Raw genomic sequence first — 25,913 nt, 5'->3', positions numbered from 1 at the left:
TCCAGGCTGGAGTGTGACTGTGTCGTGCTATACTTTAGCGAGGGTCATGTGACTGTCTAATGGGCGCTGAAGGCGACATGTGATTTTCCGAAGCCGAGGTAGTGTGCTTGTAATGGCTCTAGATAGCTGCAACTGTGTTGCCAACCTCGGCGTTGAAAGATGTACGTGATGGCGGTGATGCCAGAATGTACATAGCACTAGGAAGAATGCTGGCCGCCCGTCTGTCATGTTTGCAGGTGGCCGGATTGTATCCGATACATGGACGAGGCAATCGTAAATGACATATCAAGAGCATGGCATTGTCCTCTCATGTGCGAAAGGGCTTGCGGGCGTAAACAACGGTTCCGGGAAGGTATGCATGGGTTTTGTAGCTCTTGAGCTCCTTGCGCATCTGGGCTAGGTGCAGCTGGGCTCGCGCGACTGACCACTGTACACGGTTAGTAGGCAGTAGGAAGGCGATTGCTATTGCGCAATACTTACGCCGCCGACTTGAGTCAGTAAGCGCAGCATGAATCCCTCGACTCCGTCCATGAGGCGTAGCTGATTCCATCTGCCGATGTTCTTCAGTTTCTTGTCCGTAGGCCAGCCGTTCATTGGCCACTTGTAGTCGACGACGGTGACATCGATGAAACCAGCCCTCCGTAACCTCTCTGCACTCTCTTCCCAAATGGTAAAGCTCTTGCCAAACTTGTCTCCCATCTCGACCACGACCTTGCCCCAGGTATGGTAAAAGTGGTCCGGGCTCATGGAATCGTCGTCGGCAATGGGGCACACTGAGTGCTCTACTATCTCTATCCAGCCGCCGGGCTTGATGTGGCCATAGGCCTGGGAGAAGAAAAAGTCCCAGTCCGGGATGCAGCCAAACAGCTCGCGGATGTGGACAAAGTCAAAGTGGTTTGGGGGAAAGGTCCATTCTAGGGAAACATCGTCAATTTCAAAGTGGCAGTTTGGCGGGACCCACTCGGGCTGGATGGGCGAGAGATCTGTGCCGGTGACGATGGCCGAGGGATACTGGTCTGCCATGTCCTGGTCGCGTTAGTGGAATTCAGGCAGAGGGCGCATGTGGTGTGGTGCTCACAATGGCCCATATGCCTGTGCCGGTGCCGCAGTCGAGGATGGTCTGGGGATTCTGCAGAGGGGCCAGATGCAGTTTCTGGTCGAGGGTGAGGAGGTACATGTGGTGGGCAAAGTCGAGGATCTCCTTGGCCAGCTCGTCGTTGGGGCCCCAGTATGCGCCGTCGCGGTAGGCATGGTACTGGCGGCCGTTTTCCATGCGGTGGTTGAGGATGGACGAGGCAAGCGAGTCGGTGCCGTCGCCCAAGAGACTGCCGCTGTCGAAGCCCGAGTCGGACGACGAGCCTGCCAGTGCTTCGTCGTCGTCGTCGTCGTCGTCGTCGTCGTCGTCGCCGCCGTCTGTGACGGTGTGGGACGTGTGCGACGTGGGGTAGGATGAGGCAGGGGCAGTTTGCGGGGGACGGGGCGTGTCCGGCAAGTGCATGGCGCTGTCCTGAGGGCGGAGATGGAAGCCGGCAGCCTGCGCAGGCTTATGCGGGCTGGACGGAGCCATTGCCAGAGGGGGGAGGGGGGACGGTGTTGTTGTTGGACAGGGAGAGAAAGTGTGTGTGCGTGTGTGTGGGTGTGGGTGTGTGCTGGGGCAGGGCGGGCCGAGGGGTGTGGTCACATATTAGTAAAGGCAGACAGGGGCGTGTTGGCCGTGTCGTGTCGAGGGAGAAGCAGCGGATGCAGAGCAATGGCATTGGCCCGTTTTCCTGCTCGTCGACTGTCGTGTCTTTGGCCTCGGCGTGGGACATGGGGTGTGTGTGTGCCTCGAGCACGGTGGATGGTGGAGGGCGAGGGTGCGGATTGGCGTAGGAACCCCCCGGGGCGATCCTGCGCCGGACGCGCCCTCCGCCGCGTGTGAGTGGGCGAAGGGCAGGGCCAACAGCCGCCGTGCGTACATGGCACCGCCAACACGCCCTCGACCCACGGCCGCACGAGTCGAGTCGCCCCGGCCAAAAGCTTGTTAGCCGCGGCATGCAATCGCAGACGAGGCCTGGGCGGTGCGTCCATTCGGCCCGCGCGGCTGTTGCACGCAGTCGCCTGATGGCCCTGGGCCGGCCTGGGCTGGGCTGCCTTTGCCGGCGCAGAAGTTTATTCTCGTCCTTCTGGAGCACTGTCGCACCGCTGCGCATTGGACGAGACCCATCTCCGGGCGCGACGACATCGGACAAGATCATGGGCGAAGCACCCGCCGGCGGTACGACCGCACACGCAGCACACGCACACAGCGATGCCCACAACCGAGTCCTCATCATTGGTGCCGGTACGCCTCATGCCGCCGCCTCAACGGCACTGCAGCAACAGCAGCAGCAGCAGCAGCAACAGCAGCAGCAGCAGCAGCAGCAGCAGCAGCGCGCCACACATGTCAACGCGCCTCTTCTTACTCGTTCGCAGGAATAACGGGCCTGGCGCTTGCCCAAGGCCTGTCCAAGGTACGTGCCTGCAGTGCTGGGGCAATGTCTGCTGGTGGCCGTTGCAGCCAGCCCCGTGTTGCTGGGCCGTAGTGCTGTCCATGTCCCAGCAGTAGGATACATACTTATACACGCATCTATCCTGCTGTCCGTCCCCGCAGTATCCTAGTGCTGACAGCGCCCACCAGGCCGGCATCGCGTGCACCGTCTTCGAGAAGACCAGCGCCGCCCATGGCGATCGCGACTGGAACATGGGCCTGCATTGGGCGGCCCCTGTGCTGCAGAGCCTCATGCCACGTGGCTGGTGGGAGCAGCACGTCCAAAGCCTCCAGGTCGACCCCAACGAACCCACCAAACCCCTCGACACCCTCAAGTGGCTCCGCGGTGACACCGGCGAGCTCGTGGCCGCCATCACCTTTGGGCCCTTCTACCGCCTGCGACGGAGCAGGCTGCGTCAGCTCCTGTCCCGCGGCATTGACGTCCGCTACAACCTTCGACTGCACGCCATCTCGCATCCCCCACACGGCCGCTCCGTCACCGCCCACTTCGCCGACGGTTCCACTGCCACGGGTTCCATCCTCGTCGGCGCCGACGGCGCTCACTCTGCCACTCGCAACCTCCTGCTTGGCCCCCAGCTAGGCGCCATCAACCCCATTCCCTATGCCGCCACCTTTGTCCAGTCCACCTTCACCAGCGAGCAGGCCCTCTACCTGAGGTCCTTCCACCCCCTCTACCTGGCCTCTGCCCACCCCAACAACTACTTTGCCTTTTTCGGCATGCAAAACGCCCCCGATGCACATGACCCCTCGTCCTGGACCTTCTTCTACTACATCTCATGGCGCAGCAGCCTCGAAGAGCAAGAGGCCACCAAGCACTGGACCAGCGCCCAACGCCTCGCCCAGCAGAAGGAACTTGCCAAGCAGTTTTGCGACCCCTGGAAGAGCGCTCTGCAATGGACCCCCGACGACACACCCGTGTGGTATCTTGGCCTTACCGAGTGGGATCCTAGCCTGCCTGGTCATCGCTGGGATAATCACAACGGACGCGTCACCATGGTCGGCGACGCTGTTCACCCCATGACGTACCAGCGTGGACAGGGTCTCAACCACTCCGTCACAGACGCGGGCAAGCTGCGTGACGCCATCACCAGAATAAACGCTGGCGACGACCGGAAAGCTGCCATCACGGCTTATGAAGACGAAATGATCAAGCGTGGAGGCGCAGAGGTCCGTGACTGCACAGCAAACACCGTCATGTTGCACGACTGGGAGCGCGTCCGTCACAGCCCCCTTTTCACAAAGGGCTTGAACAAGACTCATATCTAGACCGCCACCCGTCCATTTTATTGTCATTCCCTTGCCAGCGACATTGCTCTTTTTTTCTACCAGTCACATGAACTCCATGTAAACTCCATGTAAAAACCCTATAGCAACACAGACACTCTCATTTGTCGTACAACCGACTGAGATGCGACAGTCTCGTAGTAGAGACTACTGCCTAATAATCTATTCCCCGATTTTCAAAGTATTCGACCCATTCTGCCGTCTCAAACAACTTGGGCACCACTTCCTTCTCCATGGTAATTGTGAACATGCATCCCTCATCCACGCAAGCACGGAACATGACATCAAGAAGACAGCTGTCGTCATGTATGGCGGTGGCTCGAATACCACCATTGCATCCATCTATGCTTTTTTCCTGACCATGATATCCAGGTGTGCAAAAGAAAGCGCAACAGGAAATTGATACCGTTGTTGCAGCAGAAGACTCCGACAGTTTGAAGACCGAGGCCAGCTGCCGTACGTCAACGCCGTGGTCAATCAAGTCTTTCGCTGGCATCCGGTTGCACCGCTGGCCATACCACACAAGGTCGACGAACAAATGAGCTACGGTGGGCTCCGAATCCCAAAAGGAGCCTGCCTCATAGCGTCCGTATGTTGGCTTCCGAACGACCCACAGACGTATTCAAATCCCTCTTCGTTTAATCCTGAACGCCTTCTTGCGCCTCTCAGTGAGCCAGATCCAACGAATGCAAATTTCGGCTTCGGTCGCAGACTCGGTCCCGGCCGCTTCGTAGCTAACCAAACCGTTTTCATCACCGTCGCTCGCCTCTTGGCTACGTTTAACATGACGGATGCCGTAGATGAAAACGGCAACAAGATTGTACCACAACGAATCGGCACCCCTGGCTTGACCATGCGGCTGCACGACTTTGCTCGCAGCATCAAGCCTATTACAGTCAGTAGGAAGTACAGCCTTGTAAAATCCACATTGCGTACACCATGTCTACATTCTTAATATGTACAGCTAGTAAAACTATGGTAACCCTCCCATGTGCTAACCAAGATGCTTCCCTAGCTTTGGCAAGGCCCAACGTTTTAGGTCTGCGATCTATAGCGCAATCTTTAGAAGATGTAGACAGAGAATGCGGCTAGCCCAAGTCTACTTATTCTGGGGATCCACGGATCTAAAAAAAAACGCCAAATGGCTAGGTAAGACAGATTGCAGACATAATGTAGGTTCTTTGCATCATACTAATGCTACACTGACACCAACTCCCCCATCATCACTCGATAGTTGACGCTTGCACCGCATTACGACCTCAATCTTCCCGCACCATCACCCGCCTTTGCCAACCGTTCAAGCACGGTCCGCAACTACTACCTACATATCCCCCGGCCTGCTCCACCATCGTCGGCGCATAACGCGATATTGGGTAAGATCACCAACTGTTTTAACAGTGGGTTTCTTCAGCTACACCCTATCGCGAATCCTTCCAAGGCTGCAGATAATGCCACAATATGCACAACTCAGGTTGACCATGGACTGCCAGGCCTTGGGGGCCTTGAAGGATTTACTAACCAGCATTGTGATACGAGGGAAAACTTGTCTATCTCCACCTCCGCGGGCAGCATAGCAGTATACATATCTGTCTCACATAAGCCACCAACAACATTGGAACAAGACATCCAACTCTCTACCTTTGATCATCTGCCAGCAAAGAAAGAAAAGGTGGTTTGGCCCAGCGATTTCAAAAGTTTGATTTGCTTCTACCCTGACGCATTACAATTCTCTTTCACGATATCACCACTTTTACAAAATGGCAGAGCCTATTGCGGTTATCGGGCTAGACGCCAAGTTACCTTGTGACGGAGACAGCGTACAGCAGTTTTTCGACTTCCTTATCGCTGGACGATCAGCTCGGAAACCTGTGCCGAGTGATCGATATAACGCAGATGCATTTTGGCACCCAGATCACCACCGGGATGGAATTGTACGTCCCCCTCCCCCCCTTCTCTCCTCACCAAAAATGAATCTCTAGAGTGATGGGAAATTGCGATCAGTGCTAACACAATGAAAAACAGATTGCAAGTAAACAAGGCCACTTCATGAACAGCAGCGTCAAAGCCTTCGACGCCCCCTTCTTCGGCATCACACCCGCCGAAGCGGCAGCGCTGGATCCGCAACAGCGGCTCCTCCTCGAGTCCTCGTATGCTGCACTAGAAAACGCTGGTTACACATTGCAAGAAATTCTTGGCTCCAACACGGGCGTGTACACGGGCTCGTTTGTGTACGACTACCGTGATGTTATGATCAAAGACACAGATGTTGCGTTGACCTATTCGGGTACGGGAACTGTGCCAAGTACGCTTGCGGGCCGTGTGGCGTGGTTTTTCGATTTTAGGGGGCCCGCATTTACAGTGGATACGGCATGCTCCAGTAGTATGGTGGCACTGCATCAGGCGGTCATTGGGCTGAAGTCTCGGGAGTGTAATCTTGTAGGTTGTTGGTCCTTGGCGCGATCACGCCATGTTTTTTTGTTTTGGAACATACTAGTAGCTAACCAGATGCGATTGGCAGGCACTTGCGTGTGGTACTAATGTCATCCTCTCACCGGAGTTTGGGCAACAGCTGAATGGGCTGGGTGTCCTTTCGCCGCAGGGTGCATCGAAGAGTTTCGATAAAGAGGCCAATGGGTATGGAAGAGGTGAGGGTATCTCGGTCGTCGTGCTAAAACGCATGTCGGATGCCATCCGTGACGGAGACAGTGAGTATCCAGACTCTCATTTTCGTCCAAGGAAAGATATAATATATGCTGACTGGGTTGCTCCAGCTATTCGAGCTGTCATTCGTAATAGTGGAATTGGCCACGATGGCAAGGGTGCTCCTCTACCGGCACCAGTAAGAGAGTCTCAGGTGAATCTTGTGCGAAGGTGCTATGCGCAAGCAAAGATTGACCCTTCGGAAACGCGCCTCTTTGAAGCACACGGAACTGGTACAGTGAACAGCTGACGTCATAGAAAGGCAAGCAACCTGACGATTGAACAGGTACAAACGCGGGAGATCCAACTGAGGCTGGTGCCATTAGTGACATCTTCAGCCGCTATCGGTCAGAAGAAGAGCCCATCTACATCGGCGCTCTTAAGAGTAACATCGGACACACCGAAGGCAACTCTGGTGTTGCGTCTTTTATCAAAGCCGTGCTTACCCTTGAAAGTGGCATCATCCCAGCAAATGCACACTTCAAAGAAGTAAACCACGCAATTCCAAAGAAGTGGCATTTCAAGTTCCCAACAGTTGCTACTCCATATCCTAAAACCCCCTCAGGTGTTCGTCGGGTCTCTATCAACTCTTTTGGTATTTCTGGTACCAACGCCCATGTGGTCCTGGAGGATGCGCGTCACTTCTTGAAGTCACATGGTTATGATGCGCCTCACCGGACTATCGCTGAACCACGACTACCCGGTACAACTGGTAAGCTTATCGATACCAACAACACCATTCGTCTTTGTAGAACGGATATGCTGATCAAGATTATGTTCAGCAAAAATACCAGCAGCCATCAACGGCACCGCATTTGCTCCGCAGCTCTTCGTCCTCAGCGCCTTTGATCAAGATGGTGTTTCCAGGCTGTGCAAGGCATATGCCGAGTATCTTCCTAAGATGACGGACTCACTTTACAACTTGAGCTACACACTCGCAAGAAAGAGGTCCAGATTTTCATGGCGGGCTGCTGTCGTAGCAAGTTCGGGCCAGTCATTAGAAGACAAGCTGTCTGAAGGGCAACCAGCCACACGTTCCCTTGATCAGCCTGGCTTGGGGTTTGTTTTCACTGGCCAGGGTGCGCAGTGGGCTCGCATGGGAACGGAATTGATTCAGTATTTGCCCTACCGACAAAGTGTTGAATGCGCGGATGCGTATCTAAAGACACTGGGGTGCGAATGGTCTGTGATCGGTAAGTCGGCTCAATCTCAATTCCATATTGGAGGCGTAAGACGTGTGGTACGGTTGGCTAATGTATATGAATAACAGATGAGCTTTCGAAGCACGAGGGAGAATCTCGCATCAACAACGCTGAGTTCTCGCAGGCACTGTGCACAGTTGTGCAAGTTGCGCTTGTCGATCTCTTGGCTGATTGGGGAGTGAAAGCGCAAGCTGCCGCTGGCCATTCTTCGGGTGAAATTGCGGCTGCATACTCGGCCGGCGCTATTGATCAAGAGAGTGCATGGAGGATTGCATACTGGCGTGGTAAGTATTTTAGCAAACATTCTATTACTCTCTTTGGACAACAAGTTCGTGAACAACTCGCTGACTATTCCTCACCTATAGGCAAGCTTTCTGTCCAATTGGCTGCCTCCAAAGACCAACCTAAAGGGGCCATGGCTGCTGTTGGTTTGGACTCCAAAAAGACATTAGAAGCCATCGAAAAGGTCAATGAGTCTGGATTCCAAAGTGTCAGCAAGCTAACCATTGCTTGCATGAACAGCGAAAACAACCACACTGTGAGTGGAGATGTTGAACAGATTGACGCTCTTGTCCAGATGCTCGGTAACGAGAACGTCTTTGCCCGAAAGTTGAAGGTCGAAATGGCATACCACTCGAGATACATGGAGCCCATCGTTGAGCAGTACACCAAATGTATGGGGAAGATCATACCTCGCCCATGGAACGGTCAACAGATTGATGTGCAGTTCTTCTCATCAACATATGGCATGAAGATTGATCACTCTAAGCTACAGGAGCCCGCATACTGGACTACAAATCTGGTCTCTACCGTGAGATTCAACGAGTGTCTGAAAGAAATGCTCAAAGCCTTGTCTGATGTCAAGGTAGAGGGTCGCTCATCAAGCCTCGTCACAGATGTCATCGAGATTGGACCTCATTCTGCCTTACAGGGCCCGCTCCGCAACATCATCGATGCAGTGAACAGGGGAGGCAGTGGTATCAAGTACCACCATACACTGAAACGAGGAGATTCGGATGTGGAAACGCTCATGCAGGCCGCTGGAACCTTGTTCACTCGCGGCATTGAAGCGGACCTACTAAAGATCAACCACGTCGAAAGAACAACCCCCGTATTGATGACTGATCTTCCGCGATACCAATTCAACCATTCCCGCGAATACTGGAGCGAGACTCGACTAAGCAGAAATTTTCGTTTCCGCACCGCTCCTCGCCATGAGCTCCTTGGGGCGCCTGTCACCGATTGGGATGCAAAGCATGATGCTATCTGGCGCAATTGGATCCGTCTTTCAGAGAACCCATGGGTCGAAGATCACGCTGTCTCAGGAGCCGTCTTGTATCCAGCTGCAGGTATGCTCGTGATGGCCATTGAGGCGTGCAAGCAACTTGCTGAGATCTCGAACCCTGGAAAGGCGATCAAAGCTATCCGTTTCCACGAAGTTTCCTTCCATTCTGCATTACAGGTTCCCGATAACAACCTTGGTGTCGAGTCACATCTGCACCTGCGCCCGGTGAAACAGGCGGCTCGGGAGACAAAGGCTTCTCCTTGGTGTGAGTTCCAAGTACTGACAGCCCAGGAAGACGATCAATTCCGCGAGCATTGCTGTGGTCAGGTTCTTGTTGAGTACGAAGAATCGCCGACTGCTGTCGATGCTGGGCGAGAAGATCAAGCCCTCAGAGACCATGCTCAAGTTCGGATTTCGGACGCACAGCAAAAGTGCAAGATCCGGGTTACACCCGAGCAGATCTACCAGGCCTGGAAGGATGTCGGTCTCTCCTTTGGCCCAACGTTCCAAACCCTATCAGAGTCTTCTGTTGACCACGAATCGGGCGTGACCTTCGCCACCATCAAGCCGACCGTACCGCTTCTGAAGTCTCTGATGCCCCTTAACTACCTGCAACCACATCTCATCCATCCCACAACACTGGATGGTGCACTCCAGGCATGTCTAGTTCCTCTTGTTTCGAACCCTACGAGGAAACAAAAAAAGCCCATTGTTCTTTCATTCATAGAAGAACTTTGGATCTCCGCAAGCCCACATCCTGAAGATGGCTACCAAGTCTTTGCCGACTATGACGCTTGCAACCGCGACGAGCATACCCTATCTTGCACCGCCATTGACAATAACACGAAAGCACCGATGATCCGAGCATTTGGCTGCAAAGCCACCGAAGTCAATGGCGGCACCGACCCATTGAGCTCTGAGTTGGACCCAAAGCACAAATCCTGGCACATCAGATGGAAGGCAGACACTGATTTTGCAGATTTCGGGACAGAAAACGAAGGGTTCCAGAGATATGTAGATGCACTGGCGCACAAGAACCCACACATGAAGTTTCTCGATATAACCAATGGTGCGTATGCTTTCACCAACGAGGTCCTCACCACGCTGGCACAGCGCTATGACGAGTACGACTTGACGGATAGCTCCACCTCTTCTCTCAACGAGGTACAAAAGAACGTCACAGCAGGCTTTGTGCAGCCCAAGGTCCTGGATATTTTGTCTGAGCCGATGCATCAGGGCTTCAAATCCGAGTCGTATGACGTTCTCGTAGCGCCTGTAAGCGCAATTCCCAGCGCACACATGGATATCGTTCTGCGCAGATTCTTCAGTCTCCTCAAGGCTGGCGGCAAGATTGTTCTTACTATGCCCTTCGATAAGGTGGTGGCGAAGAGCTGGGCCAAATATCTTGTTCAGCAGAGGTTTAGTGAGCCAGACGCTGTGTTTGGGGATAAGAAGTCTTCGATCTTGGTTGCCAGTGTTCCCGCCACTGAAAGCAAGGAATCGGTAGCAAGGCCTAAGACCTACTATATTGTCGCCGATAAGGCTTCGGAGAAACAGCGACAGGTGGCTGAGAAGCTGGAATCTCTGTTGAAAGAGAACGGTGTGACTGTCAAGATCGTTGCTCTTGCCGACTATGAGAAGCTAGCGACGACAGCTGACCAGGAAACTATCACTGAGAGCGCTTGCATCATGATTCCGGAACTAGAGAAGACATTGCTCGCTACCGCTGATGAATCTGTACTATCAGCATTGAGGAAGATGGTTGGGGGAAAACGGCTGTTGTGGGCTAACGAAGAGTCCCCTGGCACGGATCTCGTCACCGGCTTTGCAGCAAGTATCCGCCTTGATCTTCCAGAGCTGAAATTCGTCACAATTACCTTCCAAGATAACGAGAGCGATGAGAGTGTTGCAAGCAAGATCTTTGAGGTCGATACACGCTTGTCTTCGTACCGCACATGTCCTTACGAGACTTCGTACAAGGTCGTCGACGGTTCGATCTTGATCCCGCGACTTGTCGAAGCCCCTGGGTTGACAAAGCACATCGGCCAGACATCCGACGACAGCCTCTCTGAAATGGCATTCGGGGCAGATCCAACGCGCCCTCTGCGCCTCAAGGTCCAGCAAATTGGATCGTTGAGCTCATCATGCTTCGTTACTGATCCTCTCTACACCGCTCCTCTAGAGGAAGACCAGGTGGAATTCAAAGTCAAAGCTACCGGTATGAATTTCAAGGATCTAGCCATCCAGCTTGGCATGATCTCAGAGTCAGCCATGGGTCTCGAGGCTGCGGGAATAGTCACGCGCGTGGGGTCAGGAGTGACGCGGTTTAAACCCGGCGACCGGGTCTTTGGTGTCACTTACGATGGCTCGTTCGCTACTTACGCGCGAACCAGTGAAAGCATTCTCACTAAGATTCCGGACAACCTGTCTTTCGCTCAGACTGCAACCATGCCTGTTGTGTATTTGACAGCATGGATCTGTCTCTACGAAATCGGTGGCCTCGCCAAACGTGCGAAACGAGGGAAGAAGCCAACTGTGCTGATCCATGTTGCTGCTGGAGGTGTTGGCCAAGCTGCTATCCAGCTGGCGCAGCGCGAAGGCGCAGAAATCTTTGTCACAGTAGGAAGTATCGAGAAGCGCGATTTCCTCGAAAATACGTACGGAATCCCGCGCGACCACATCTTCTCGAGCCGTGACTTGACTTTTAAAACCGGAGTGCTGCGCATGACCGCCAACCGTGGAGTCGACATTGTGATCAACAGTCTTGCTGGCGATGCCCTTCGTGCCAGCTGGGAACTCGTTGCGCCATTTGGAGCCTTTGCTGAGATCGGCCTGACAGACATCGAATCCAGGGCTCGCATCTCCATGGCTACTTTTGCCCGAGGCGTGAGATTCGAATCGCTCGAATTAGCTTACATGTGGAGGACCGACCCAGAGCGACTTGGTCAATTCTGGGCCGACATGATCGAAGATACCCTTGGTCGCAATCTCGAAATCAAGACTCCTATCACGAGTTATCCTGTCTCAAAGATGGAAGAGGCAATGCGTCTTATCCAGTCTGCAAAGCACATTGGAAAGTTGGTCATTGAGTATCATGATGAGGATGTGGTCCGAGTTATTCAGCCGCCCAAGCAGGGTGCTAGGCTTGTGCCTGATGCTACATATGTTGTTTCTGGCGGTTTCGGAGGTTTGGGTTTGAAAATCATCCGTTGGCTTGTACAGGCCGGTGCTAAGAATCTGATTGTTCCTTCGAGGAGAGGTCCATCAAATGAGGCAAGCAAGGCGCTCGTGGCTGAGTTGCAGGGCAATGGCGTTCACATCGCTACTCCCTCGTGTGATATCACGGATAAGACTGGGTTGGAGAAGGCTATATCTGAGGCTCTGGCTGAGATGCCACCAGTTCGTGGATGCATTCAGTCATCTGCTGTGTTTGCTGTAAGTTTCTCGTTCCTTCCAACCAGCGCCGCGAGATGCACATCGAAACGTCATCACTAACATGCGTGGAATTAGGACAATGCTTTTGACAAGATGACTGCAGAGCAGTGGCACCAAGCTGTCGATGTCAAAGTCAAAGGAAGTCACAACCTATGGGAAATTCTTACCTTAAATAGTCAGACCCTCGACTTCTTCATCATGCTATCCTCTATAGTGGGCAACATCGGCATGAGCGGCCAAGTAAACTACTGTGCAGGAAACTCCTACCAAAACGCCATGGCCAGATCGCTAGCTGCCCAAGGCCACAATGTCGTCGCGCTCGCCGCTCCAATCCTAGATGACGCTGGCATGGTCGCCCAGACACCAGCACTAAGATTGTACCTCCTCTCCACCGGTTTAGCCTTCATGACATCCGAGCAACTCGTCAAAACAATCGATTACTACTGCCATCCCGGCACAAAACTCAGCGTCGAGGAAGCCCAGCCGGTCCCGAGGTTCTGGCTCCCGAGGTACACTGCAGACGAGGGCGCTGAGCAGCCAGCCTGGCAGCACGAACCAATGTACAACCATATGGTTCTTCGAAATGGCGCAGATAATGATAACGGGTCGCCTGGAAACGGAGGCTCATCTAAGCGCTCGACGCCCGATATCATTGCTGCAGCGACATCGTTGGAAGAAGCGGAGCAGACGGTACTCAAAGCGTTGCTAAATCAACTTACAAAGACGCTCAGCTATGACTTGGAAGAACTGGATGCTGATAGGTCACTCAATGCGTATGGCGTTGACTCGCTTGTCGCTGTGGAGCTCAGGTTGTGGATGACCAAGGAAATTGGAGCAGATGTCTCTGTGTTTGATTTTACGAATGGAAAGTCGATAGGTCAGCTTGCTGCAAAGGCGGCAGCTAAGTCGAGGTTTTTGCCGGAGGTGAAGGAAGTGGAGAAGGTGGAAGGGGCTTAGATTTGATTACCACTTCCTTTTGAATGATTTCCTACAAGGTCACAATATGCAACCAAAATATATTGATATTCAAAAACTTATTTTTTATGGTCTCAGGGACAGTGAAGTCAACGTCACGTGCACAGCTGCGGAGTTGACGCTAAGCCCGGGGACCCCTCAATGGCGCCGCTCTGCGCTATGAAAGATGCCTCGGATGTTGTTCTCCAGCACAATGACGCCGGCGATGCTCGGTTCGGAGCGCGTTGGCGTCGTGACAACGATTGCCGAAGCCCAGCAGTGTCCTTTGTCTTTACCAATCAACGTTTTTACATACTTGTATGATATTTCATACATAGTCGCAATTACGCACACATCGCGCCAAATCCTCCCAAACCCCCCCACGCGACCGCCATGACGTCTCCCGCTGAATTCACAGGGTGGCTGGGCCATGATAAGAGTGCTGCCCAAGGAAAAATGACCTGGTCTTCCTTCACGCCAAAGCCCTTCAATGACATCGATGTCGATATCAAGGTCTCGCATTGCGGTATATGCGGTAGCGACATTCACACGCTGCGCTCTGGCTGGGGCACTACGCACTATCCCACATGTGTCGGACACGAGATTGTAGGCCACGTCGTTCGCGTTGGAGAAAAAGTCAAGAATCTGAAGCTGGGTGACCGGGTCGGTGTAGGCGCCCAGGCCTTTAGCTGTCTAAGAGACGATTGCGAAGAATGCAGTGCAGGCATCGAGCAGCATTGTACCAAGATGGTATCTACGTACAACTCAAAGTATCCAGACGGTAGCTGGAGCATGGGCGGTTATGCCGAGTATGTTCGTGTACCGGCGCATTTTGCCATCAGGATACCCGCAGGGCTTAGGAGTGAGGATGCGGCGCCTATGATGTGTGGAGGCATCACCGTGTATGCGCCGCTCAAAAACAATGGCGCAGGACCTGGAAAAAGGGTTGGAATCATTGGTATCGGTGGCCTTGGTCACTTTGGCATATTGTTTGCGAAAGCGCTAGGCTGTCAAGAAGTTGTCGCCATCAGCCGGAAGAGAAACAAGGTCGAAGATGCAAAGGCAATGGGCGCGACAAATTACATTGCGACTTCTGAAGACGAAAAATGGGCAAGGAAGCACAGCAGAACTCTCGATCTCATCATCAGCACTGTCTCGTCTCCAGACATGCCCTTGGAGTCCTATCTCCGACTACTGCGCACTGGCGGCTCTTTCATTCAAGTCGGTGCGCCAGAAGACAAGCTTCCTCCAATCACTGCATTTGGCTTGATCGGCAAGGGTTGCAAAATTGGTGGAAGCCAGATTGGCAGCCCTAGGGATATTGAAGAGATGCTCAGATTTGCTGCGGAGAAGGGAGTCAAGCCGTGGGTGCAGAAGCGCAACATGAAGGATGCGAACCAGGCCGTGGTCGATATGGAAGACGGACATGCAAGGTACCGATATGTACTGGTGAATACCGATCACGGGGATCGCGCAAAGATGTGAAGATATCCCAGCACCATAGAGGATGGTTTCGCAGCACGTTAGTATGCATTGTTACATTCAACATTTTGAATGTACCGATGTTGTGAATGTATCTCTGGTCGTTCACATGGTTCATTCTCACAGTGTATACAATTCTATATGTTGCTTGTATAAATACTGCCTTACTCGACCTTTGCTCAACGTGAACGCCAGACACTCCTGCACTCTACGGCTAAAAGTGAAGAGATCTTCGACCACTATGCCAATATTCTCGAAGAAACCAGGTCCACCCCTTCCTGGCGGTCTGAAACCAGGTCGTTCCAATTTTATGGGCTGCTTTGTTTACACCAAATATCTCATAGCATTTATCCACGAACAGAAAGGTCTCATTGCAAACGGTGAGCGCCTCACCAAGATCCGCATGGTCCAAGAGCGCATCGACCATCACCTCCACACGAACGTCATCAGGCAGACACACGGCAGCGGCAAACGCGGTGAACCATGGCTCGATGGGTTCGTCCGCTGCTACAATACCTTTGAAAAGCTCAGCTATGAGAGGTTGAGCAAAAACCAATACCCCCACGTCGAAGCCATCGAGCGCGAACTCTGGAATCGATACGTTCCAATCTACGACTGTCTGCTCCCCCTCTTAGAACGCCTGTTCAAGGAAATCGGCATCTGGAGGTTCGGAAGTGAAGCGGAGTGGGCAGCCCAGAATGGGCAAGTTTGCCCAATTGAGAAACGCGCGAAAAAGCAAGTGAAATTTGACAAGCACGTAGATGGATGGTACTATAATGATTTTGATATGCCGTGTACGACGACTAAAGGAGATGACGAGAAGTCGAGGAAGGCAGCAGCGTTTAAGGAGAAATTGGCGGTGGATAGGTGTTCGGAGGATATCCTCAAGAAGAGGATCCAGGAGAGGAGGAGGAAGGGTTTGCAGAGTGGTATGGTGGAGAATTGGAAGGAGGGCGATGACGAGGACGAAGAGGAGGAGGAAATGAGGAACATGAAGGTTGCGGCGCAAGAGTGGAATTTGCTTGATTAGATTCCCTTTAGGTATGAGATGGTCTGAGAAGGAGGGTATTTTGGGTATTGATGATACAGGATTAGCTATTAGAGATGAAAAATAAGAAAAGATTCTTAGGGGGGTCCTGGGAAGATTGCATCTCTGCATCTTATCGTTGTGTAGACTTTGCTCGGCTTGTTAAACCAATAATTCCGTGTTTCCCATTCTCTGTCCGGTTCTGACAGTTGTAGGTCGAAGGAGCGAAGGAGCGACGGAATGACTTTGTACATTTCACAGAGCGAAATCTATTCGAGTTAGCAATACCACAAAAATTTCTGGACAAGTCAAAACTTACGTTCTTGCCAATACACGTTCTCGAGCCACCACCAAACTATCGGCAATGTCAGTCCACAATGTTCCTGGTGGTAAGGCAAAAGAAGAAGAAGACCGACCTGAAACATACACCTCTCCATCTTCGCCGCATTAGGCCTAAACCACCTCTCTGGCACAAACTCATCCGCATCGTGCCCAAACACGCCGCGATCCCGCTGCACAACCGCCGCATTAACACCAACCCGCGTCCCCTCGGGAAACCATTGTCCCGCAATAACGCAACCACCGCGAGGAACACGACGAGGCAACGTCATACCAACGCTAGGATGCAATCGCATCCCCTCCTTGCAACAAGCCATGAGATACGACAGCCCCACCGCCTCATGGTACTGAATATCCGGGCTGAGCAACCCAGCCTGCTCCGCTTCATCAATCTCAGCAGTGAGTCTGGCATATGCAGATGGCGTGCGCATGAGGTGGTAAAGAATCGACGTTATCGCTGCAGCGGTGGTATCGGAGCCCGCAATACTGGATTCTCAAATCAGTCCCTTTTTGCCCCCCCCCCCCCTTTCTTTCACCAAGCAGAAAGAGAAAGAATTGAATCAGTGGGAGAGAGATGAACTTACAAAGCGCCATACACCTCCATCTTGACCTCTGTAATCCCGAAATCCTTTTCCTGTCCCTTTTCGCGCATAATGTCGAAGAAACTCTGCAGCATGTCATCGCACTCTTCGGCCTTGCCCTGCGCAATGACATGTTCGCGCTGCACCACGCACGCTAGGGACGCGGACTCGATGTGCTTGAGGGCCTTGAGGGCTTTGAAGACGCGGGGGATGGCGGCGCCGCTGACGAGGACGAGGGGGCGCACGTAGGTGGGTGCGGTGCAGGCGACTGCAATCAAGGGGATGAGCAGGTCGAGAGCGTGGATGTAGCCGGCGTGGTCGTGCGCGTTTTGCAGGAAGCCAAATGGATTACTGAAGAAGAGTTTGCCGATTACGTCGAAAGCGTACCTTTTTTTGTTGCAATCAGTTTTGCGGAATTTCCAAGGGGAGGGGGGGGGCAAGCGTACCACTGTACCCATTCTGACATGTCGATGACTGAACCCTTCATAGCGCGATCTGTGAATTTGGCTATCAGGAGCTGCACGCATTTGTCAATGTCTTCTTCGAGTTGTACAATGTTCGACATGGAGTAGACTGAGTTGACGATTCTGCGCCGCTCGGCATGTTGGCGCTCATTTAGGTTGGTAAAGGCATCTGGGTATCTGGCCCAGTCTGCTCGAAATGGGAGATAGAAGTCGGTCTATATGGTTTAGTACAGCTTCTATGCGACAAGACGAAGCCGGGGTTTTACTTTAGTAAAGCCGGATTGAGCAGAATAGATAGTTCGGATGGCTTCTGGGTCTGCTATAGCGACTTCATTTGGGGCTATCCGAACAATAGGTCCTGCCATTATCAGTCATGATGAATTTTTGACGATTGGTGATTTGAGGTTACCGTATTTCCCGTGCAGTTGCCGTTGTGTCTTGTCGGAACTCCCCTGTGCCACATCGATGATATACCAAAGACGAGTTATGGAGGCAAAAAACGGACCAGGATATTTGGCCAGTGGATGGAAGTACCTGGCATAGACGATCCAAGCGAGGGAAGAAACAAGCAGAAGAACCGGGACCAAAACTATTGAATTGAGCTGCGGAACGAAATTTTGTATTGTAGGAGACATGGTCTAAAAACTTGAAATGAAACTTGAGTGACAAGGCGAGCGTCGACAGCGAGTTTAAAGGCCACAACTTGAGAATACAGTTTTTTGCAAGTATCCAATAGTTGAAGTGGGTTGAATCCTGTCAACATTTCATTCATCTTATATCTGGAACATCTACTAAGAGATACAGCCCCAATGGGGGGCCACTGGGGCTGAGAAAACGCGGCGTTGGTGGTCAGGCTGCGACTCCTCACCAGCACCAAATCACTCGCAAGTCTTACACAGTCATATTCTGTTCCGGCTAGTCTTTCGATAAGCTACTAGTGGGCGGAAGCATATGACGTTAAGTAAGGTTCAGCCATGAAAAAACGCAAGGGATCCCTTGTTTAGAATTGATGCAGGACCCAGTGATCCTTGAGTAGATTGATCGACTCCCGCAATCTAATGCATTATGCGGCATAGATTCGCGAGCATGTGGCGTCTCGTCTTTCCGTTTCCGATTGCTTGGGTTGTTTTGTGCATGGTAGCTGCGAGAGCGAGGGTGGGGTGAGCATAAGAAGCCGATGACCCGTCGTTCGTCTGCCTTCTGGGTGCCCGTCTCCCGTGAGGTTCCCGTCTGACATCAGCGATATCATGACACCGCTGTTGATGTTTTCTTTCTGAATACAGTCGTGCGTCATGTAAAGTGTCATACGGCAAAAAAGTCGACAAGTGTCTGACAGGAAGAACGTATTCAAGATGTGCTCATGTGGCCCATTTTCGCTTCGATGAGATGTTGAATCCAACCTTTGATTGGATACAAATTTCTCAAGATAGAAACCCCTTTCGGTCACCGACATGCACCGCCGCAGCAGCATGCTTACGACCCATCAAGCTGGATTACGGACAAAGATTGGGGCTGAGACGTCGTGGAACCAAGTCAAAAGCGCCAATCCTCGCCCCTTGCGATCAAGATGTTGCCTGTTGCCTTTGTTCACCGAAAATATCTAGGCAGACTTCGATACTCAAAAGGGCCAACAATACTGCTGCCTCGGGTCAAGACAAGAGGTGCGATGGAGTTGTCGAACAGCCTCGCGCTAACCCTAATACCGCCTAACCTATGCCATCTCTAGCGCCTTTGGACGACATCCACTACTCTTCTCCGCGGGCGGCGATGCTTTTCCGTGTTTACATCCCAATCCTCCACCGCAACACAGCAAAATTTCTAGCCTGGTGACTCGCAAACCGCAAGGGAAAAATCATCAAATGTCTCAATGTGCCCTCCCACTCAGGCAAACTCTGCGCATAACAGCCCCTTACCGAGCAAGTCGGATAATTTTCCGCCGCAGCATCTCGGTATCATCAACACCACAGCACCGAACTTACCAACTATATAACAAATCCAAGACGCAGCACAGCAACAACATCCAAATCAATCAATTCCTCCAAAGCAACATTCGAACTCGTCAATTGACCACCACACTACCCACAATGTCTTCCGCACCTACTCCCCAAGACCAGGCAGATTCCAAGGACTGGTCCGCATCCCAATACCTAAAATTCAACAACGAGCGCACCCGCCCCGTCTACGACCTCATCACCCAAATCCTCCCCCACATTTCTTCCCCCTCCCCCCGCATCTACGACCTAGGCTGCGGCCCCGGCAACAGCACCCGCGTGCTCACGACCTCCTTCCCCAGCGCCCACGTGACGGGCATGGACTCCTCCCCCGACATGCTACGCCGGGCCAGCGACGAATTCCGCTCCGACTCGGCAAACGTCGATTTCGTCGCCGGCGACATTGCAAACTTTGAAGTCGAGCAAGGCACGGATCTCGTCTTCAGCAACGCAGTCTTCCACTGGCTCCGCTCCGCAGACCGCATCCCAGCCCTCCAGCGCCTCTTCGCCTCCCTCAAACCCGGCGCCGTACTCGCATTCCAGATGCCGGATAACTACCACGAGCCCTCGCACGCCCTCATGCGCCTAGTCGCCACTCTGCCCTCGCAACCCTGGTCCCGTTACTTTGCAGACGCCCACGTGGGCGAGTTGAAAGATACCCAGCGCCCGGATCTCGATCCCATCGAGCCCACGCCCCACTTCTACAATGCCTTTGTCCAACATGCCAGTTTGGTTAACATCTGGCGCACCAATTATCACCATGTACTGAGTGATGCCCCTGCGATTGTCGAGTGGGTCAAGGGAACCGGCTTGTTGCCGTATTTGAATCGCATCGAGGATGACGCCGCGAAAGCCGCGTTCTTGAGGGAATACGAGAGCAAGCTGCAAGAGGCGTATCCGACGTTGGCGGATGGGAAAGTCATACTGGTCTATCCCCGCTTCTTTGTTCTTGTTGTGCGCAAGTAAGAAAAACAATCAGTGTGTGTGTGTGTGTGTGTGTGTGTGTGTGTGTGTGTACGTATTATAATTATAGTCATCAAGTAGAAATCTTATTACATTACTACTAGTTTCTCAGGAAACGGATATTTTTTTTGACTCTGTATAACATTGTATTATATAAATATGAAGAAGGTTCTAAGCCACAACCAAACCGAAAAAAGAAAAACTCGGATGCAAAAAATGACAAAGCAAGTCTTGTTTCATCGGGGATATTTGCCAAGTTACTCTTTTCCATCTATGTATCAACATGTGAGTGGGAACGAGGAAAAAAATACAACAAAAAAAGTTTGACAACGCCTTTTTTTTTCGTGGCTCTCTTCCCTCTTCTCCCTCACTTGCTTGCAACATGATGAAAACACTTCCCACACTCAACCCCCCTCCCCACACACATCCCCGTCTTCTCCTCCAAGCTGGGCCACAGCCCGTTTTTTTGTTCCAGCGCCTCCAGAAGAAGAAAGAAAAAATGGTGCCAAAGTAGAAAAAACGTATTTGGCACGTTTGTTTGAATTTTACCCAGAAAAAACTCCTATACCAATGCTACACAACCAGCTCTCTCTCTCTCTCTCTCCTCAAAAGTAAAAAGGTGCCGCAAAAAGATGCAACACGGACACACAGACACACAGACACTTGATGGAGACTCACATAGAGAGAGAGAGGAACACACACGCACGATGCAACCGAACGCAATCAAAAAAGGAAAAGGACAAGTCATCATCAAACTTTGTAGCAAAAAAAAGAACCAATGCATAAAAGAGGATTTCTGGCGCCAGTCTAGATGTTCATGACGTAGACTGTGGGAGACCAGGGGGTATAGAATAATATCGCCGCTCAGTTGAGTATGCTTTTTTCGCTCAAAGCCGTAAAATAAAGGTGGAGAGAATCAACGCCCACGTACTCCGGTAGGAAGCTTTAAAGAGAAGTCATTGAGTCTTATCCGGCACCTGCTGTGCCGACTTGTGTCTGTTTTTGGAAGCCCGGCGGGCGGTAGCTGTTCCGGTGAGGTGAAGCAGTCCGGTGACTGTTTGTGGATGCTTGCGGGCTTGGTCCGTAGCCAGCGTTGGGTTGGCCTCTATCAGGCCCCGGGGCTGGGCTGTGTTGATTGCGGACCTGGCCGCCAGCTCCTGCGATTGGACGAACAGCCTCGCCTGCTTGAACAGAAGGATTGTTATCTGCTGTAGTGATTTGAGGTGCGTTGCGTTGGTCCTTTCTTGATGCTGTACCATTTTGGTCTCTTGGTGGTTGGTTAGGAGCGGTAATTGGATTCTTTCCACGCTGCTCCCACTGGCGCATAATCTCTTTGGCGCTCATATCAGACGTCTCGTCGCTCAGCAGTTCCATGATTTCTGGGGGTACCTGTATGGAGTTAGAGAGGGTAATGGCCAGGCAGCTAGAGCTACTTACCTCGGAAAACTCGTCATTGTTCTCAATGAGATCAAACACCACCTTGACCGCGCCTTGGTCTACACTCTTCACCTCCCTATCGTTACTCTCACGCAAAATGTTCGGTGCCATGACAGTCGCAATGTTCCAGGTGTCCATCTTATTACCCGTCTCCTCATCGACAGTGTGGAAGGACGAGACCCAATTCAGGAAGCAAAACAGGACCTCCATGGTATCGCGATGGGCTTTTGGTAGCAGGCAGAGTACGAGGTGTAATACCTTCTTTCTTTGAGCTTCATCTTCGATGTCTATTCAAGTCAGTGAATGTTAATAAGTGCTTCTAGGGCTAGTACTCACCGTTGGCTACCATGAACAATCTGTACAACTTCAATGTCAGGACAGGCTCCGGCATCAGTCGAAGGAAGCGCTTCAGAAGATTGGCGAGAATGACGGGATTTTTGTTGTTCAGGTCAACCTTTTGCACGCCATTAGCGTCAATCTCCTCCTCAAGCTCGCGCAGAGCCTTGAGGTTGCCGTTCTTTCTGAAAACACCCTCGATGGACATGTCCATGTTTCGCATGGCAGTGATGCAGTCTTGTAGCAAGGCTGGGACCTTGAGAGCGCCTGGCCCAACACCCTCTGTGCATTCGTCGCCAAACTTTTCCACTAGATATTCGAGGGACTGTCTAAAGGTCGCCTTGTCCGAAACAGGCTTCTCGACGGCACTGTTGACATTCTTCTTTGGTTTGGCCTTGTCGCCTTTGAAAGCTTTACCAAAACCAATTTTGCCCCAGAAGTTGTTCTTTTTCGACTCGATCAGGTCGAGCAGTTCGCCTTGGTTGTACTGGCTGTCATCGAGCAAGAGCCCAAGTTGGAGGACAGCCAGGCCCTTGAGCTTGAAATACTCTAATGGTGAAAGCTCCGAAAAGTATGTTCGCGGGCGGCCTTCACTCATTTGCTGCAGTTCTTGACCGCCAGAAAAGTCTCGGCGATGGCCGCTCTGCAACCTCCCTTGCTCACCTTGACCAAGTAAGGCACTGCCACCGGCACGGAAAGCATTAGGTCGTTGTTCTCGTTGCTGTTCCAGGGCGGCCATACGCGCAATATCGTCCAAGGCAAGAGAATTGACTCCCAGGGTCACAGCATCGGTTTCATTTCCTTGGCCTTCTTGGACAATTTGCATTCCACCCCTCAACTGACCCTCGCCCCCAGCTGAATCGAGTCCTTCAGGGCCGTCAATGATGCGTGATGCACGTGCGCGCTTCATGGTGTTGGAGAGGTGCTTGTCGAGACGCGTCGACCTAAGACGCTTGATGTCCGACATTGATTGTTCATAGGCGGCATTTTGGCTGACCTGGCTTTCCGTGGTTGGGGCACCACTATAGGATTTGGAGCGCGTGTCTGATCGCAAGTGGGCCGGTTGAGAATCCGCATCAGCGTCTCCCAGACGATGGCCTTGTGAAGAGTCATAGCCGGCTAGGTTGGGGTCATCTACAAGTCATTAGTGGGACGAACGTAATCTCGATAGCGGCTCCAAAAATCTGAGTCGAGGTGTCAAGATGAGTGGTGACGAGGTGGTCGGTCGAGGAGAGGCTTTTCTTACCTGAGGTGTGAGGCAATGCGCCGCTCGAACGCAAAGTGGCCATGAGGCGGGCATGTGCCACATTTAGCAGATGAACGTACTGGCGCAGTTTGGTGATTTGCTCGAATCCCTTTTCCGCGTCCGCACTCGCTGCAGCGCAAGCGGGACAGAGGATGGTTCTCTTGGATTGAATCCAGTAAGCACTGCGAGGGTCATGTCGCAGGTCAGCGTTGCAGCCACGACAGACCATGCAACTGTAGTTGAACGACATGTTGTTCAGGTGGAGACACTTGTCTTCGACCTGGGCGTCGCAGATGGGACACGCGTCGGCCCATCTTGGGACCAAACGCGCAGACTCGGCTGCCTGGTCTTTCTGGGACTCTTCCTCTAGTCGTGCGTCAAGAGAATTGACTTGGGTGAGAAAGTTGGTCAGACCAGTAGAGGAGCGGGTTTCGCGCTCTAATTTTAGCGCTCCCTGCAGACAGATACGGATGAGGAGCTTTAGATAGTGGGCGAGACCAGTCACCAGGGACAGCAGTTCTTGGGTCACACCCAGCCGACGGACGCCGGTACCTTGGGACTGGGTAAGGAGCGCGAAAAAAGCAACCACCTTCTTACAGAGAAGTTTTGATTCGCGCGAATACGTCAGTCCTTTCGGGGTTCGGACGACCAATTGCGAGTCGAGTGCGTCGGCAGCAGCAAACAACAACTCGACGTGGACAATGAACTTTTTCGCTGCCATGACGCCGTCTACATAGGCCCCGTTGCTGACATGGAGAAGCATGTCAGAGATGCATGTGGCCGACTTTTCCTCAAAGGCTGACAAGGTCTTCCAGATCCAGTTGACCTTTGCTTCAATTTCCTCCTCTTGTTGGCGCACAGTCTCTCGCACTTCATCGGTGGCGTCTTTGTCGGCCTCGTGGAGATGCTCAATGACAGGCTGGCCGGTCGAGTGGAGTCGGACGTTCCAGTACTTATGGATCATGTAGCATTCCGGATGCCAATGCTGATTCTGACCGTTTCTGAAAATCTCGACAAACTGCTTGAGGATGGACGTTTGACAGCCATTGCAGCGTTGGGCAAATTTGGTTGAGTAGTGGTAGTGGCAGTAGACACTGCCCTCGTGCTCGTAGTAGCTGTCGGACGCGCCAAAGACGGTGGGGCAGACGGAGCAGGTGAAATGCTCAATGTGGTATTTGCGGTCGAGCGCAGTGATGTAGGAGCCGCGCAGAGCCTGTCCGCACTCGAAGCAGAGCAAGTCGAGTCGGCGAAAATAGTCGGTCTCGCACAGCGGGTACTGACCAGGGGGTTTTTCGGGAACGGGGAAGAACTTGGATGCAACAATCTTGTTGCAGTCCTGCGAGACGGTTAGTCAGTGCATTGGGGGGAGGAGTGAGTTGTGGATAGCGGCGAGTATGAGACGGGTGAGTCTATGGCTAGGTAGCATGACACCGACTAGGTAATGCGCTGTTGATTGAGGAGGGGGGAACAAAACGAGACGGGCGTCTTACATGACAAGTGAAGCATTCAAGGTGGTAAGTGTCGCCCAAGGCTCGCACAAATTGGCCGGTCAGGCCTTCGCCGCACTTTCCACAGATCTTGCCGCTGCGCTTTGGTTTGGAGACGGGCTGGTTCTGGTCGCCGGGGTCGGTGGCAGAGCGCGAGGGATAGCCCATGCCGTGGGGCGCGAGCGAGGCGGACGACGAGGCACCGTCGTCTGTGGCGCGGCGCATGAGGCCGTTGGAGGAGTGGGGATCATTGGTGAGTTGGTGGTGGGCGCCCTGGTTGTCCATCGGAGGCGGTCCCTCCGCTGGTGTGCCCATGTCCGGTTACGCCAGTTTCGAGGATGGGCAGTATGCAGCGTCGGGAGGGAGACGAGATCTTGGCAGGAGCCGAGGGGTCAAAGGGGGTGCGAGGACGACGAGGCGGTGACGGTCAGGGGGCTGGCGGACGAGGGCACGTGTGGCGACGAGTGCAGAGGGCGACGAGAGTGCGTGCAAAGTGGGGGGGTTATGGGGTGTGGGGAGTGCGAGGCGGTGATTGTGGGCTGGGGAGGGCAGGTGACTGGCGGCAGCAGGGCGGCGCTGGAGGGCCGTCGGGCGGTGGTTCGTGGGATGCGCAGCGTCTAGCAGCGGGCAGGCTGTGGCAGTCGGGGCGAGGTTATGTACAATGGGCGTGGCGGCGAGGTGGACGGCGACATGCGGCCGCAGCGGGATGGGAGGGAGGCGGCGTGCGGTGGGATTAGGTTGGCCGGGGGTGGTTGTGTAGAGGAGAGCCAGGACCCTGAGCGATTGGGTGAAACGCAGTCTGTAGGCAGGGCGGGCAGGGCGACGGGCGCGCGACGGGTGCAGGCAGAGGAGCGCAGGCAGATCTGGGGCTGCAGACAGGGCAATGGTGGCGGATGCGAGGGTGGAGGAGGAGAGGAGGGGGGGTGGTGGTGGTGTTGGTGTTGGAGCGGGTGGATGTTCCTGTGTCGCTGAGGCCGGCGGAGAGCTTGTCGAGCGAGGAGAGGCATGGCGGCCGTGGAGAGAGGGGACGCTAGCCCGATTGGGGGCCGGCTTGATTGGGATATTGGGATCCACGCCGGCAGCAGCACCGGCGCCAGAGGGTCTCGGGCGGCTGGCGAGGGCTCTCGAGGGGCAGCATCGCTGTGTACGTCTATGTAAGTCTATGTAAGT

At 53.1% G+C, this 25,913-nt stretch overlaps 9 protein-coding genes across 9 annotated transcripts; 6 read left to right on the top strand and 3 right to left on the bottom strand.

Annotated features, from left to right (window-relative positions):
- Positions 1-307: 307 nt before the first annotated feature.
- On the bottom strand, positions 308-1,498 carry PSV08DRAFT_371011 (S-adenosyl-L-methionine-dependent methyltransferase; the record flags this gene model as incomplete). Its single annotated transcript, XM_014217330.1, has 3 exons — positions 308-427; positions 481-1,026; positions 1,079-1,498. 3 exons carry the CDS (start codon positions 1,496-1,498, stop codon positions 308-310), a joined length of 1,086 nt encoding a protein of 361 aa, XP_014072805.1.
- A 674-nt stretch (positions 1,499-2,172) lies between these two features.
- PSV08DRAFT_222946 (uncharacterized protein) lies at positions 2,173-3,995 on the top strand. The gene is made up of 3 exons (XM_014217346.1): positions 2,173-2,323; positions 2,455-2,492; positions 2,660-3,995. Exons 1-3 carry the CDS (start codon positions 2,236-2,238, stop codon positions 3,794-3,796), a joined length of 1,263 nt encoding a protein of 420 aa, XP_014072821.1. The 5' UTR covers positions 2,173-2,235; the 3' UTR covers positions 3,797-3,995.
- A 123-nt stretch (positions 3,996-4,118) lies between these two features.
- On the top strand, positions 4,119-4,769 carry PSV08DRAFT_178087 (cytochrome P450; the record flags this gene model as incomplete). The annotated part of the gene is made up of 2 exons (XM_014217335.1): positions 4,119-4,186; positions 4,232-4,769. 2 exons carry the CDS (start codon positions 4,119-4,121, stop codon positions 4,767-4,769), a joined length of 606 nt encoding a protein of 201 aa, XP_014072810.1.
- An 802-nt stretch (positions 4,770-5,571) lies between these two features.
- On the top strand, positions 5,572-13,448 carry PSV08DRAFT_390132 (uncharacterized protein; the record flags this gene model as incomplete). Its single annotated transcript, XM_014217347.2, has 9 exons — positions 5,572-5,745; positions 5,837-6,250; positions 6,333-6,519; positions 6,586-6,747; positions 6,801-7,226; positions 7,312-7,707; positions 7,785-10,015; positions 10,127-12,436; positions 12,512-13,448. 9 exons carry the CDS (start codon positions 5,572-5,574, stop codon positions 13,391-13,393), a joined length of 7,182 nt encoding a protein of 2,393 aa, XP_014072822.1. The 3' UTR covers positions 13,394-13,448.
- Positions 13,449-13,732: 284 nt separating this feature from the next.
- On the top strand, positions 13,733-15,026 carry PSV08DRAFT_296781 (chaperonin 10-like protein). The gene has a single exon (XM_014217327.2). The coding sequence runs from the start codon at positions 13,784-13,786 to the stop codon at positions 14,873-14,875; it is 1,092 nt and encodes a 363-aa protein (XP_014072802.1). The 5' UTR covers positions 13,733-13,783; the 3' UTR covers positions 14,876-15,026.
- An 87-nt stretch (positions 15,027-15,113) lies between these two features.
- Positions 15,114-15,902, top strand: PSV08DRAFT_179523 (uncharacterized protein; the record flags this gene model as incomplete). Its single annotated transcript, XM_014217325.1, has 1 exon — positions 15,114-15,902. The coding sequence occupies one exon, from the start codon at positions 15,114-15,116 to the stop codon at positions 15,900-15,902; it is 789 nt and encodes a 262-aa protein (XP_014072800.1).
- A 95-nt stretch (positions 15,903-15,997) lies between these two features.
- PSV08DRAFT_222935 (cytochrome P450) lies at positions 15,998-17,918 on the bottom strand (the record flags this gene model as incomplete). Its single annotated transcript, XM_014217348.1, has 7 exons — positions 15,998-16,168; positions 16,219-16,254; positions 16,316-16,724; positions 16,823-17,206; positions 17,266-17,498; positions 17,550-17,641; positions 17,693-17,918. The coding sequence occupies 7 exons, from the start codon at positions 17,916-17,918 to the stop codon at positions 15,998-16,000; spliced, it is 1,551 nt and encodes a 516-aa protein (XP_014072823.1).
- Positions 17,919-19,053: 1,135 nt separating this feature from the next.
- Positions 19,054-20,358, top strand: PSV08DRAFT_296775 (S-adenosyl-L-methionine-dependent methyltransferase). The gene has a single exon (XM_014217328.1). It carries the CDS (start codon positions 19,143-19,145, stop codon positions 20,238-20,240), a length of 1,098 nt encoding a protein of 365 aa, XP_014072803.2. The 5' UTR covers positions 19,054-19,142; the 3' UTR covers positions 20,241-20,358.
- Positions 20,359-21,203: 845 nt separating this feature from the next.
- PSV08DRAFT_401747 (uncharacterized protein) lies at positions 21,204-25,058 on the bottom strand (the record flags this gene model as incomplete). Its single annotated transcript, XM_014217349.1, has 5 exons — positions 21,204-21,626; positions 21,675-21,961; positions 22,011-23,144; positions 23,257-24,592; positions 24,747-25,058. The coding sequence occupies 5 exons, from the start codon at positions 25,056-25,058 to the stop codon at positions 21,204-21,206; spliced, it is 3,492 nt and encodes a 1,163-aa protein (XP_014072824.1).
- Between the last annotated feature and the right edge of the window lie 855 nt (positions 25,059-25,913).

The sequence above is a fragment of the Bipolaris maydis genome (assembly GCF_028858645.1).
Source record: "Bipolaris maydis strain C4 unplaced genomic scaffold PSV08scaffold_6, whole genome shotgun sequence".
In the NCBI taxonomy this organism is placed as follows: Eukaryota; Fungi; Ascomycota; class Dothideomycetes; order Pleosporales; family Pleosporaceae; genus Bipolaris; species Bipolaris maydis.
The sequence above is the reverse complement of the archived record's forward strand: the minus strand, read 5'-3'. Positions and strand labels throughout refer to the sequence as shown.